General features: G+C 39.9%; 1 protein-coding gene across 3 annotated transcripts in view; it reads right to left on the reverse strand.

The window, feature by feature from the left end:
* LOC111145251 (dedicator of cytokinesis protein 10) overlaps positions 1-13,798 on the reverse strand; it is a 294,365-nt gene that overhangs the window by 42,503 nt on the left and 238,064 nt on the right. For all 3 annotated transcript variants that reach the window (XM_022500052.1, XM_022500044.1, XM_022500061.1), the window contains 2 exons: positions 7,615-7,761; positions 1,182-1,265 (listed from right to left, as the gene is read on the reverse strand). In XM_022500052.1, the coding sequence (XP_022355760.1) occupies positions 1,182-1,265; positions 7,615-7,761 (231 nt within the window). The remainder of the gene's footprint in view (positions 1-1,181; positions 1,266-7,614; positions 7,762-13,798) is intronic.

The following is a 13,798-nucleotide window of genomic DNA, read 5'->3' on the forward strand; positions in this document are numbered from 1 at the left end:
TGGATTCTCAAAATACAAATGGCATATAATCATATAACTCCCCTAGTCAAAAATAAATCTCCATTGCCCAAAAGATAATGTTCAGGTTCCTAAGCATGGCATGAATGGATATAAGAAGATCATTATTTATTTTTGGCTTCTCTACATTCATTATTCTTTCCCAATACCTAGAAAATTACCCCTTGGGGACTTTCCTTCTTCCCAAAGGGCAAAGGTTAATGCGGAACTATCAGTTCTAGTGACCTGTCTTCCCTCCTTAAGAGGCAGGCATGTGACCCAAAGCAGGTTGGTCACACATTTCCTCTCTGGAATGTAAATCTTAAGCAGAGGGTTAAGGGGAAGAAAATGGTCCCAAGATATTTTTTAAGCAGTAGTGAGCCTTAGCCACATGGTTCTTCCTTTGCAATTATTCTTGCGCCCTGGCTCCTGTTCCTTCTCAAGCTCAGCTCTCCAGCTCTTTCACTGATGCCTTTATGCTTCTAATACTTTCCCTCTGCTCAAACTGACATAAGTTTCTGTTGCTTGCAACCCAAAGAGACTTAACTGGTACAGCTTTCATGATCTGGCCCATATCCAGTCTTATTTCCTTCCAGCATATGTCCTACCATAGCTCAATGGTTCTCAAAGTTGAAAGAATATAAGAATCACCTGAAAGCCTTACTGTAATATAGATTTTGGAATCCCACCTGCCACGGTCAGCTCTGGGATCACTGGTCTGGGAACCACACTTTGAGAATCACTGCTCTCCAGACAGCATGGTTCCCAATCTATCTCCCAACACATTCTCCCTACTTGGGAAAGGGGGTCAACTGTCCATTTTTCCCTAGGCTGAAGGATTTCAGAAAAGTGAGACTTTCAGTGCTAAAACCAAGACAATCCCAAGCAAACCTGACTATGATAATTGCAGCTGAAAAGTATTACTCCTTTCACCGCCCACAGGAAATAGAAGTGAAACCTACATGTTCATTCCAGACTCCACACTCCACAGTCCCCCTTTAAGGAAGGATGTGGGAGACGAACAGATAGACCGTTTTAAAAGGCTGCCTCTCATTGGGATAGAAACTATTTGTTGATACAGAGGATGGATAGGCTAATGTTTTAAGCAGGAAAACACAGAGACTAGTAGATTTATTTATAATGCAGTGGTTCAGAAAGCAATCAGTCCTTCACTTGGTTCTTACCTTGAGATCACCAGAGGAGAACATGCTGACATAATTGTTAACCATCTTAAATACAAAGCCCCGATCCATAAATGTAAAACAGCGCTAAAAAATACAAAATTGTAAATTCAGACATTTTTGCTTTAAAGGTCATTAAAGATTTTAGAAAAGGTGGTTAAATATATTGAAGTAAAATGACATTTAACTAAATGTGTTGTGTAATAAAAGTTTTAAAAGAACTCTACAATATGTTTAAGCATCCATCCACGTATGGCAACTAATTAAAACGTGAGATAGTGTGCACATACCAGAAAGTTACAAACCCCTATTTGTCAATTTTATAAAACACCACTTAAAATATTGCAGTGAAATATTATAGTCCTTTCCTTTCTATACAGGTTTTAGCTTTTACTTATCTATTTATTTTTTAAAATCACTTAGTTACATTTGATTACTGTTCTTTTAGTAATTTGACTACACAGTTTATCAGGTGAAGATCCTTTGCTGTACAATAACTGGGTAGGAACAGAGGTGGCAGAGGTGGGTCAGGAAAGCCTTTTTAAATCTCTGGCTTCCTTTAACCAAGTAGTTTCCTTTCCAGGCAAGGCAGCTTGAATTTGTGGAATGAAGGTAAGAGACCCTGAGATTTCCATCTCTTACTCTGTTGTCAAGGAGGGTCTTAAACAGCAAGTAGGTTGGGAGGAGACAGGCAAACACATTCCAAGTTGGCACAGTACTCTCTCTCCAAAAGACCAATGGCCATGTAAGCAGTAACTGAGCAACGTTGGCCAAATGACTGTGCTGGGTAAGTGTGAAGTAGGAGGCACAGACCGAATTTACTGATGCCAGACCCTGGGGAGGTCATCACTGTGTGCATGGGTTTGATTCCATCATCCACATGGATGTGAGGACGTACATGGGAAAAACTTGCTGCTGCTGTACCACTTAGTAGGGAAGGTTTCTTTCTTGTCTCTAGAGTTTGACATGTACCATTGCAATGGTTTTGCATTTTTTGGATCTCTTCTCAATTTTACAAACAAATCTCTTCTCTCAGAGAGGACAGGATGTAAAATTGGTCATAGATAGGATATTTACCAAGTAGAAAGTCTCCCGTTGAAAGACATCTGTGAATAAACAACTATTTTCTCTAGTAATGTTCTTCTAATTGTTAGGGAGGTCATTTATATTTTTGTTTTATTTTCCTTTCCCTTGTCCTTTGGTTTCTTCTGATTGTTATGTACCTACTCATTCCTTACTATGTTAGTATGCTGCCTCATTTATATTTTCATTTTTAATATGAATTTAAGTTCTTTCAATAACTCTCCATTCACTAAAAGGTAAATGGCTCCTGTGTCCTCCCATCTGCCGGTAGAGCAGTGGGGAGAGGCAGACACCAGAGCACAGTCACAGTCACAGGCTCAGGAGATGTAAAGAGATGTAAAGAGATAGGCGAGGAAGAAAATAGGGGCTTTTCTATTTCTGTACACATGGGGTCCCAGCAGGTATGTCAAATCCTTGCAGGTTCTCCAGCTGTAGGAGTTAGTCCCCAACCTCGAAATATCCCCAATGTGGAGTTTTTCCAGAGAAGACCTCCCCTTGCTGTCTTCTTTCTGTTGGAAAGGGGTTTGGGTCTGACCTTACAGAGAGAGGAGGACCATCCAATACAACTGTGGGATCTAGAAACATCTCAATTAAAAAGGAGATGAAAAAGAACCCTGGGGAGTCAATGGTAAAGACACAAGGGTTTTTGACTCAATGGAGAAGGGGTTGGTGAGTTCTGTCACTGAACCAGAGTAGTGGCAGTTGTCCCAAACAGGGGCGACAGTCCTTATTCTGCAGAGCAGATGTGATAGTTTTTGAAGGAGGTCAAACCCCAGCCTTAGTGACAGGGAAGATGGGGAGAAGGCTCGCTGCCCTGGGAATCGAGGAAACCCCATTTAGAGTTTCTTGAGATTGAAGAAAGACCTATGTGGTAAGTTTGTCATCCTCTTTCCAAGGGGCAGTGAGGGAAAAAGGATACATATCCTAGGATGTAAGATCAGCAGAATCAGCCTTCTGCCTGCAGAGAGCCCTCCTACAAGTCAAGCTTCATCAAGCGCCTCTCCTGTCATGGGTCCATCTCCTCATTGCTTGACCCAAGTGCAGAAGTTCTTCAGCCCACTGCTGAAGTCTAGAGTGGCCTCTTTGCTTTTGTTTAAAAATAATTTATATTAAGTTTATAGTAACAAAAAATAATTCGTAGCAAGCTTTGGCAAACTGTGGCCCATCAGCCCAAACTGCTTGTCTTTTCTTTCTTTCTTTCTTTCTTTCTTTCTTTCTTTCTTTCTTTCTTTCTTTCTTTCTTTTTCTTTCTTTCTTTCTTTCTTTTTTAAGATTTATTTATTTGAGAGAGAGAGGGTACAAGTGGGGGGGCCTCCAAGGTGGGTAGAGAATCTCAAGCAGACAAGGTACTCGATCTCACCACCGTGAGATCATGACCTGAGCCAAAATCACAAGTCTGACATTTAGACTGAGCTACCCAGGTGTCCCCACTGTCTGTTTCTGTAAATCAAGTTTTATTGGAACATAGCCACACTCAATCATCTACATATTGTCTATGGTGAAGAGTTTATGGCTCTATCGTGCTACAATGGTTGAGTATTTGTGCCAAAGACTATATATCCTGTGTAGCTAAAGATGTTTAGTATTTGGCCCTTTACAAAAAAAGTTTGCAGATTCCTGATCTGGAGGATAACTTATACTCTACCAGAATATTCTGTTTGGTTTAATAAACTAAAAGCCAAAAATTCTAAATTATGTGAAAAAATATATTGTCAAAATAAAATAATATTTTTTATTTAACCAATTGTGAGGACATAATAATTTTAGTCTATCATTCATTTGGTGAAGGGTATGAAACCCCAAACTGTAAAATGAACCAGATGAGAGTCCTTGCCCTTTCTTTATGTGTTTTACAAAACCACTGGTCCTACTATTTTCTTTTTCATCTTGGATACTTGCTTTCACTCCTGTGCTAGATATTAGCTTGGGTACCACTCACAGCAACTTTTCATGGATGAACTCTGTGGAAAACACTTACTTATTAAAAATCACAGAACCTTTAAGTCAAGTAAACAAATACAGTGACCTTCTCCTTTTCAGACACTCACTTATTCATCTTCTTGTGATGTTTACAGAGAAATGTCACAGATGTTTATTAAACATATTTTGCTACAAACCAAGACTATCTCCTATATTAGATGATTTCCAAATGTCCAAAGTTAACTGAAAGAAAGTAATCAGTCAGGCACATGTGTCAAAAGATAATGTCTGCCTGAGCAGGAAAATACAAATCACACTGAAATTTCCTTTGCTATCTCCCTGGTACTATGCCTATATAAGAAGAGTATCTAGATGGGTTCACTCAGGTAAATGGAGTTGTGACCCAGACTGGCAGTAAAAAGAAAAATGACAAAATCTCCGTAGATACTCACAGGTCCATTTGTACCCTATATACTTTTAGGAGAGAACAATAAGAGAAACGGACAAGGTTTTGGCTTACTTGTTAAAAAATATTACATTCCCTCCCCTGTCCCATCTTGTTTCATTTTTCCCACTCTCTGACCCACACGACACCCTGCCCTAATGGGACCAAGGAGGGAGAAAAACCATAAGAGACTCTTAATCTCAGGAAACAAACTGAGGGTTGCTGGGAGATCGGGGCGGGGCGGGGGAGGGATAAAGTAGCTGTTATGGACACTGGGGAGGGTATATGCTATGGTGAGTGCTGGGAATTGTGTAAGACTCATGATTCACAGACCTGTTCCCCTGAAGCAAATAACATACTATATATTAATAAAAAATATTACTTTCCTATAATATGATATAAAGGAAGGCACATTCTGACCTAGGACATTTTTATATGCCCACAGCAGAGATACTGTTCTTTCCATTCTTGGAAAACAATCTTGGTACAACTATGGTGTGAAAATTATATTCCAGTTGTGAAATTCCAAAGCCATTTCATTCATGGTTATTTGATTACTAATGTAGGATTTAATAACCAAAAGAGGCAAAAGTCATTTGAAGCCCAAACTGAGCAAATAACCCTTATCATATTTCTGGGAATATGAGATATTTATAATGCCAATAGCAGGAATGAGCAATGTTGAGCAGCTGAAAGCTCAAAGTTCATCAATTCACAGGCATTATGCCAAATGACTACATTCAGTTTTATACTTCAAAAAATTACTCTTTCCTTTTCCCTTTTCCTCTCCTAGCTCAAAAGATTCATCTAATAATCTTTATAAAATGTTTTAAAAGAAGTTTTCAGTGTCAAATAAATACCATTGAAACTAAAATTTGAAAACAATGCTTGGCAGAGAGGATCATAGGGGAAAGGGAGGGAAAACAGAATTGGAAGAAATCAGAGAGGGAGACTAACCAGGAGAAACTCAAAGAAACTGAGGGTTGTTGGAGGGGAGATAGGTGAGCAGATAGGGTAACTGGGTGACAGGCATTAAGGAGGGCACACGAGGTGATGAGCACTTGGTGTTATATGAAACTGATGAATCACTGAACTCTACCTCTGAAACTAATGACCGAACATATGTTGGCTACTTGAATTTAAATAAATAATAAAAAAAAGAGAACCATGCTTGTAGATGGACTTTTATAATGTACAATATATTAAACTGTTTCTACTTATAAACTTCACAGTTTTATTTTTGATTTGCAGTCCATATGATCTATATAATCTTATAGACTTTTAAGACTATAGATGTAGAGATTATGTTTGTTTTTATCTATTGTCAGTCCATGCTTTTTACCCACAAATTTCACAAAACGACTGGTACCAATGTTAGCCTTCTACTCCATCTTGTCCTTTTCAATCTTGGACATTTTTTATTTGCCCCCAAGTGAGACAGTGTAATTTTATGCACCACAAGAAGCAACTTTTGTATAAATGTGCTCTAAGGGAATCACATTTATTCCAAGTATAGAGCATTTAAACCAAGGAGGGTAGATAAAGGTCTTTTCTCTTTTTAAAAGACTTGCTTATTCATCATTCTTTGCAATTTAGCGAAGAATACTGCAGATGTTTCTTAAACATAATTTGCTTACAAATTGGAAAGTATCATTTTTTCTCAAATTTCTTCTTCTATCAAACACCTCAAATAAACTATTGGCATAGTAACCAACTTTATTCCCATAGGTCTTAAAATGTGGTAGAAAACTAATTTTTTTCTTCTTTACCCTCTTCATCACTAATTCTGACCATTCCTTTTTCTTTCAAAAGCAGGAAAAAAGCAAAAAGAAGAGACAAAATTTTGAAGAAAAACAGTGAATTTTAGATGAGACCACATAGAGTGTATAATTTGAAATGATGTTTAATACATTAAAAATGGATTTAACTGGGTTAAAACTCACCAAAGCTAATTTGGTCTAATTTTATATCTACCTCCATGGCCTCTTAGCTTTCTTTATATAGGTAGTATTAATTTATGTATTCTTACACTTATCCAGTATGTTCCAATGGGCATCATAAAGATACAAGAAAAGTGGCTTCATCAAGTTTACAATAGTCAATAGTTGGGCAAAAGAAGGAATAAGAGAAGAACATTATCTTTCTAGTTGGATGTATATATTTTTAAAGATTTTATTTATTCGAGAGAGAGCAGAGAGAGAGAGAGGGAGCAAGAGCAAGGGGATAGGGGGATAGAGAGAGGTATAGGAAGACGCAGGCTCCTGACGCAGGGCTTGATCCCAGGACCCCAGGATCATGACCTGAACTGAAGGCAGACATTTAACAGACTGAGCCACCCAGACACAACTTTCTAGTTTGATGTATTATCTCTTTAATGATATACTCTCATTTGACATTTGCTTTTTTTTTTTTTTTGACTAAGCATATTTTTTTTTCTCAATTCCATCTCTAATCCAAAGAAACATAACTATAATACTATGTGTGTGTGTGTGTGTGTGTGTGTGTGTGCGTGTGTGTGTGTGTGTGTGTGTGTATGGAGTTTAGTAAGTAATTTCTCAATACTGATTGTTTTAAAAATGTGATTAGTGCATAACAAAAACGTCAAATTACCAAAAGTTCCCAAAGCAGCTATTTGACATCATTGTTGGAACTATAGCCAATCAAGGGCAGAAATGCCCAAGATCATTTGCCACAGTGCAGCTTTTCCTTCAAAAACCTCATTTTTATCTTTACCAATGTTTAGAAATACTATGATTTGACAATAGTCAGTCAAATGGTTACTTTTGTTAAAACTTGGTTTTTGTTCTATATGACTCCAAATTGGAAAAAAAAAATTAGAAAGTATGATGCATCAGTAGAAGTATTCACCTAATAGTGATAGTTTTGACTTTTTATCATAAATGGAGATGTGGATTGATTAACATTTGGAGTAGCTCACATCCAAGATCATGAAGGCTTGAACGGAATGGCAAACTTTTAGAACTGTACCTTAAGAAATCTGGCAACGCTATGATTTGCCCTTCTTGTTTCTTCAAGTGCATCCTTGTATTTCCAAATCACGTGATCGCATAGGACCATGACAAGATTGTCCAACTCATTCTGATAAGATTCAGGAAATCTTTGAGTCCGAGAAAGCTAAGGAAAAAAATGGATCATTTCTTTATAATGTGGCATGTCAAATCCTAAGCCTGGAAAAAAAAAAGAAACTGGAAGACTGATTTCATTTTGTATAACATCAAACAAAGACAGTGTTTTTGGAAACTTGAAAGTGATAATAAAATAGAAGCCATTTTAATTTCAAGATAATGATTTCCATCATTTCCATTTCATCTTTCCTTCTATTTTGCCCAATGAATTTTTCACTTTTTCATTAAAAAGTAAAATACATATTAATTGCAAACTATTCAAACTATTCAAACAGTGTAGAAGTGTAACATGTTCTATGACCTCTCACATCTTAATTCCCCTCTCTTCCCTCTTAAAAAATAATTATAATGAATATTATTCTAGATTTACATTAACACATAGTTCTCTATTTTTTTTAAAGATTTTATTTCTTTGACAGAAAGAGAGAGTGAGAGAGGGAATACAAGCAGGAGGAGTGGGAGAGGGAGAAGCAGGCTTCCCACTGAGCAGGTAGCCCCACGCAGGACTCTATCCCAGGACCCTGAGATCACGACCTGGGCCAAAGGCAAACGCTTAATGACTGAGCCACCCAGGCACCCCATAGTTCTCTATTTAATTTTAAATAATTTATTTTGATTTTTTAAAGACTAGGCATGCCCCGACTATAAAAGTTCAATGAATGAGTAACTGAGTGAGTACAGATGTTGGCTTGAAATGTTCTCTAGTAAATTCCAGGTAGTCTTTTCTGAAAAATTGATTTCAGCTTTATTGAGGTATAACTGACATATAAAACCGTAAGACAGTTAAAGCGTACATTGTGTTTTTTAAAAAGATTTTATTTATTTATTTGAGAGAGAGAGAGAGGGAGCGAGTGAGAGCACAAACAGAGGCAAGGTCAGAGGGAGAGGAGTAGAGGGGGAGGGGAGGAGAGCGAAAGAGGGAGAGGGAGAAGGAGGCTCTCGAGAAGCAGGGAGACTCGGGGCTTGATCCCAGGACCCTGAGATCATGACCTGAGTTGAAGAAGATGCTTAACTGACTGAGCCACCCAGGTGCCCCTAAAATTGTGGTGTTTGATATACATGTGCACTGTGAAAGATTCCTTCCATCTAGTTAATTAACATATCCATCATCTCACATATTTATCTTTATTTTTGTGTGTGTGGGAACATTTAAGTTTTACTCTTAGCAATTTCAATCATACGACACACTGTTATTAGCTATAATCATCGTGTTTTACATCAGATCCTCAACCTTTCTTCATCTTGAAGCTGCAAGTTTGTACAAGGTGGTCCTAACCTCACAGTCCCAACATATGCTGCAGCAGGTGCCAGTGAGAACTCATAGTCAAGAGATGTGTCACCAGATACATGTATGGACCTAAACTCTCTGGGTCCCCAAGGACCACCCCTCAGGTCCAGGAATCTTCTCCTCCTGTTGGACCTCCTGCACAGGGTGGGGGAATTTCAGGCAGCTAAGTTTTCCCATCTATCTGTAGTTCATGAGTTTACTCAGTCCTTTGGACAAGATAGGCAAAATTGATTCATCTTGACAAGTTGGTTTTAAAATTAGACTTACATTTTCACTATAGATAGAAACACAAAATTTAGAGATAGACTGAACTACATAATTCTAAGATTCTCTGCACCCAGCCTTCCATGCTGCTGAATAAAAACCATGGAGGATGAAGTTATAGGAATCACTTAGAATGTACATAAGTTCCACTATGGGAGGCTGCTTTGGTCTACAACTGCCCTTTTCTTTTCTTTTCTTTTCTTTTCTTTTCTTTACTTTTCTCTTTTCTTTTCTTTTCTTTTTCCTTCCCTTCCCTTCCCTTCCCTTCCCTTCCCTTCCCTTCCCTTCCCTTCCCTTCCCTTTTTCTTCTCTTCTCCTCTCCTCTTTTCTTTTCAACTAAGTCAAGGCCCTCAGGTGCTTTTGTGCAATGGATTTTTTTTTTTAAGTCAACTTACCAGGACCCTGCTATATAGAGTTTTGGGATATTATGGTTACCCTCCATGCATACTTAACACTTAGTGTGAAAATTAAATTAAATTAACAACAAATAAACCCAAGGAATTTAATTACATGCATCATTTTCATTCTGCTCCATATACCTTGGGAAATAAGAGTAAACAATTCTTCTACATGAAAGCAACATTCATTTTTTAAATAATCAAAGCACATTTGTAGATGTCCTCTTTTCCTTTTGTTAATTCTCTAAGATGCATGAAACAGACCAGCACCGACATTGTCTTCACACAAGGACACGTGTTGACACCTTGGACTTTGATGTTCCCTGTTTCACTCTCTTTTTCTCTTCCTCTCAGACTCCCCTTGTGGCCCACTCCCACTCTTAACATAAAGGTGCTCTGACTGGTAAATACACGAGTAGTATTTTTAACTGTTCTCCAGAAGTATATCTCCAAGGCTCAAGGTGGGAGAATTTCTGCTCCAAGGATTGTGGATTTCTGTCTCAAGACAGAGGAAGAAAGGGGGCAAGGGGGTGGCATAGTCTAATCTCAAGCAAAAGAGCCAAAACAGGATGGGAGAATCTGGACTATGGTACTGCGTAGGTCGCCAGGAGCAGACACAAAATGCATGGGCTGACATTCAGGCATTTGGCAGTTTTTTAGGAACAAGACGTTGATGGGAAGCAAAAGGTTAGCCAGTACAATGAACTTTTTGCCACTAGAGATGAGTGCAGAGAAGGCATCCAACAGTTCCTCTTAGAAGCTTGCCTTGGTCAAGACAGCAGAGGTCATCGTGTGGTGCTATCTGCCTCTCAGGGGACTTAACCAGGCATCTTTTCTGACCTCCTCAAATCTCCCACACTCCATAATTACAAAAACTGTTTTAATGGTGGGAAAAACCTTACACTTCCCAATTGAAAAAAAGAAAGAAAGAAAGAAAAAGCAGATAGCTTCAGAGGTGTTTATTATGAATGCTTTTCGGTCAAATGATCATATCAGGTCTTTCCTACTGTGATGCAGGGTGATGGTTAGAAATCTGGAAGGTGATGGTCCCTGGAAGAAAACTGGACTGTGGGGATGTCCCTGAAGGGGACAGTGAGAAGGCAACTGGAATCGATGAAGATAAATTGTTAGACACAAAGACGTGGCCCATGATGGATGCCTTTATTCTTAGCTGTTCATAAGCATGTCTGTGACATATTTGAGTAGACATGTACTCATGGGAATGAAAGGATTTTAGTCCAAACTGTTCTTTTTACCTGTTAGATGAGAAAACAGGCTCTGAGATATTAAATGTCTTTTTTATCATCCATCGAGTTAGTGGTAGGGCAAGGATTTGTGGTGAAGTTTCCTAACTCCAACACTGCTTAAAAACAGAGAGATAGGGATCATTTTAATCTTCACATTAGATTTTATTTTCCTTCCAGACAGGAGGTTTTTATCTCTGGAGGAGGGAGAGTGGACACAGCTGAAAAGCAAATATAAGACCTTAGGGATAAGTTAAGGAGCTCCAGAGATGATTAATGTCCAGACAAGGCAGATCTGTTATGCTTGGGTCAAGCCATGGCTGGAGAGACCTGTGGTGTGGAGGCATGGCTGGGGAAATCTGGGTGGTTGACCTCAGCATGGTGGCTCTGCACATTTCCCTGAGCCCTCAGCACTAGTATAAGTGCCCTATACCTCCCTACTAGGAGATCACATTTCTCCCTGTGGGAGACACTGCAATAACCTTTCCCTGCAAGGCAGTAGGCAAATCCTTCAGGAGATGTCCCTTCTCCCTTGGAGCTCAGGCTAATAACTGGAGTTAAGTCCCAGCTTAACCCAGCTATGAACCTGCTGTGCTTGAGAAGATAAGACAGAGAATATACCCCAAGGAGCTCTAAAAGGTAGCTGACCTGTGCCAAGCAGGAGCCATGGGAATTCCTTTGAGATTGAATGTTAAATGTGTTTTGATAAGGGGGCCATAAAGGAGAGTGAATAAGTTAAAACTCATTGACATGGGGCACTTTATCAGGACTTGGGATGAATTAATCCTGTTCTCATTGTTAGGATGGTTCTTAGAACCCTAGAGATAGCACATTCTAAGCAAAGGAAAATGAGAATGCTTGAGGTGCCCTTGCAAATGACAGAGGAAGGAACAAAGAGAGAGAGGAAAGTGGATATATAGGAATGCATATATTGAGACCAGAAGGCCCACTGGATGGTCAAGTTCTATAGGAAGGTCCGGACGACACACCATCCACACCAAAGCCATGAAGAAGTTTATGGGACCGACATCCCTCAGAAGATCAGGGGTCTCCCATCTGCAGGTGAGACAGGCAGTCACAGTGCTGTCTCACTAACAGCCATGGAGATGATGTTCACCAAAGTAGCAGGGGCCATGTGATGCTATTTAATCTCTAGGAGCCAGAGGCCTGTGATTATCCTAACAGATGGCAAGGTTGGAGGGCAGCCAAAGGGGCTAGACTCTCACGTAGTTGTAGAGCCAGTTAATAATGTGTGGGGTCCCTCTGGGAAAAACAGACAGCAACCAACAGTGACAGTCTTTAATCCACCAAGAGGGCAGGAATGGACTGTCAGAAGATGAGGATGCTTGCTCCAAAAAATATTCATGATACCTTTCTCTGTTCCTGGACCTGAGTCAATTTTCTGATCTGATACACACTGATTGAAGAAGAGAGGGAGTCTCTAAAAGACAACCCCAGCAATACTTCAGTAAGCATATACCGCCATGATTCTGTCAGTCCTTCTACAAGGGACCCTACAGTCATTTACTCAGGTGACCACACTAAGGAGAGGGGATTACTCACATATTTCAAGCACTATTAAACACAAGATCTGAGTTGATACTGATATCTGAAGGCCAAAAGAATCATGACATTTACCCTGTTAGAGTGGGAACTTACAGGGACCAGTAAGAGTCCTGACTATAATTCTGTTAATTGTGGGTCCACTGGTCTCAAAGATCCACCCAACAGTTATTTACCTGGTACAAATGTGTATTTATACATTATGCATAATTGACATAATTGGCATTTGAATTAACCTTACAGTGGATGCTTGGCATGTGGAACTTTCCTAGTGCAAAAGGCCTAGTGGAAAGGTCCAACACTGCCCCTTCCTGACCAAGAGTGAAAATAAAGATGATATCGCTGTTCACCACCATCCCCACCCAAAACAGTATTCTGATTTACTCTCTTGGTGGCAGAGGGGTGGAGTCAGAGGTTCCCCTTGGTCTTACCCACTATGGGAGTGCAGAGAAGTCTCTGTGGAACTCGGGTGGTCAATCCACTTGAGTCCTTCTTATTCCTCCTTACCCAATCGTAACTACAAATAGTATGGGTAGAGTGTGATTACCACTCTGGACCACTCTGAGGGCTGGGTCTCACCACAGTGTGGTAAGTCATCAAGACCTTCAGAGGTGCTGGCCGAGGGTGAGGGGGTAAAAAATGGACAGAAGAGAAGGGAAATCATGAGATCAGGTAGGGCCTTGAGATATACTGTGGAAGAGCAGGTTCAGGAGCACGTGGTCCAAACAGAGGACTGTGGAAGCCATGGATATGTACAGCTCAGATGTTCCTTCAAGACAAAAATCTACTAGGAAGAACATAAATAGTTGCTAACTTTTGGGATCCACTCAAGTGCTCATGCCAAGGCCACACTCTCCCGAGGCTGCTTTAAGTTAATAACTGAGCTTGCAGAGACATCAGACCAGACCATCAGCCCCATGCAGGAGTCTCCCAGTGAACATTTTCTGCTCTCAGATTGCACACTGGCCTAACCAAAATCTTCCCACTACAGAGTGATTTTTGGCCAACACTCCTTCTTTCCTTCCCCATCTCCTTCCACAGGTGTTAGAACTTCCTGCTTCTGGGGCACCTACGTGGCCCAGTTGGTTAAGCAACTGCCTTCGGCTCAGGTCATGATCCTAGAGTCCCAGGATCGAGTCCCACATGGGGCTCCCTGCTCGGTGGGGGAGTCTGCTTCTCCCTTTGACCTCTCCCCTCTCATGCTCTCTCCTCTCATTGTATCTCTTAAATAGATAGAATCTTAAAAAAAAAAAAAAAAAGAACTTCCTG

The sequence above is a fragment of the Enhydra lutris genome, unplaced genomic scaffold, assembly GCF_002288905.1.
Source record: "Enhydra lutris kenyoni isolate GAN:26980312 unplaced genomic scaffold, ASM228890v2 scaffoldscaffold1, whole genome shotgun sequence".
NCBI classification, from domain to species: domain Eukaryota; kingdom Metazoa; phylum Chordata; class Mammalia; order Carnivora; family Mustelidae; genus Enhydra; species Enhydra lutris.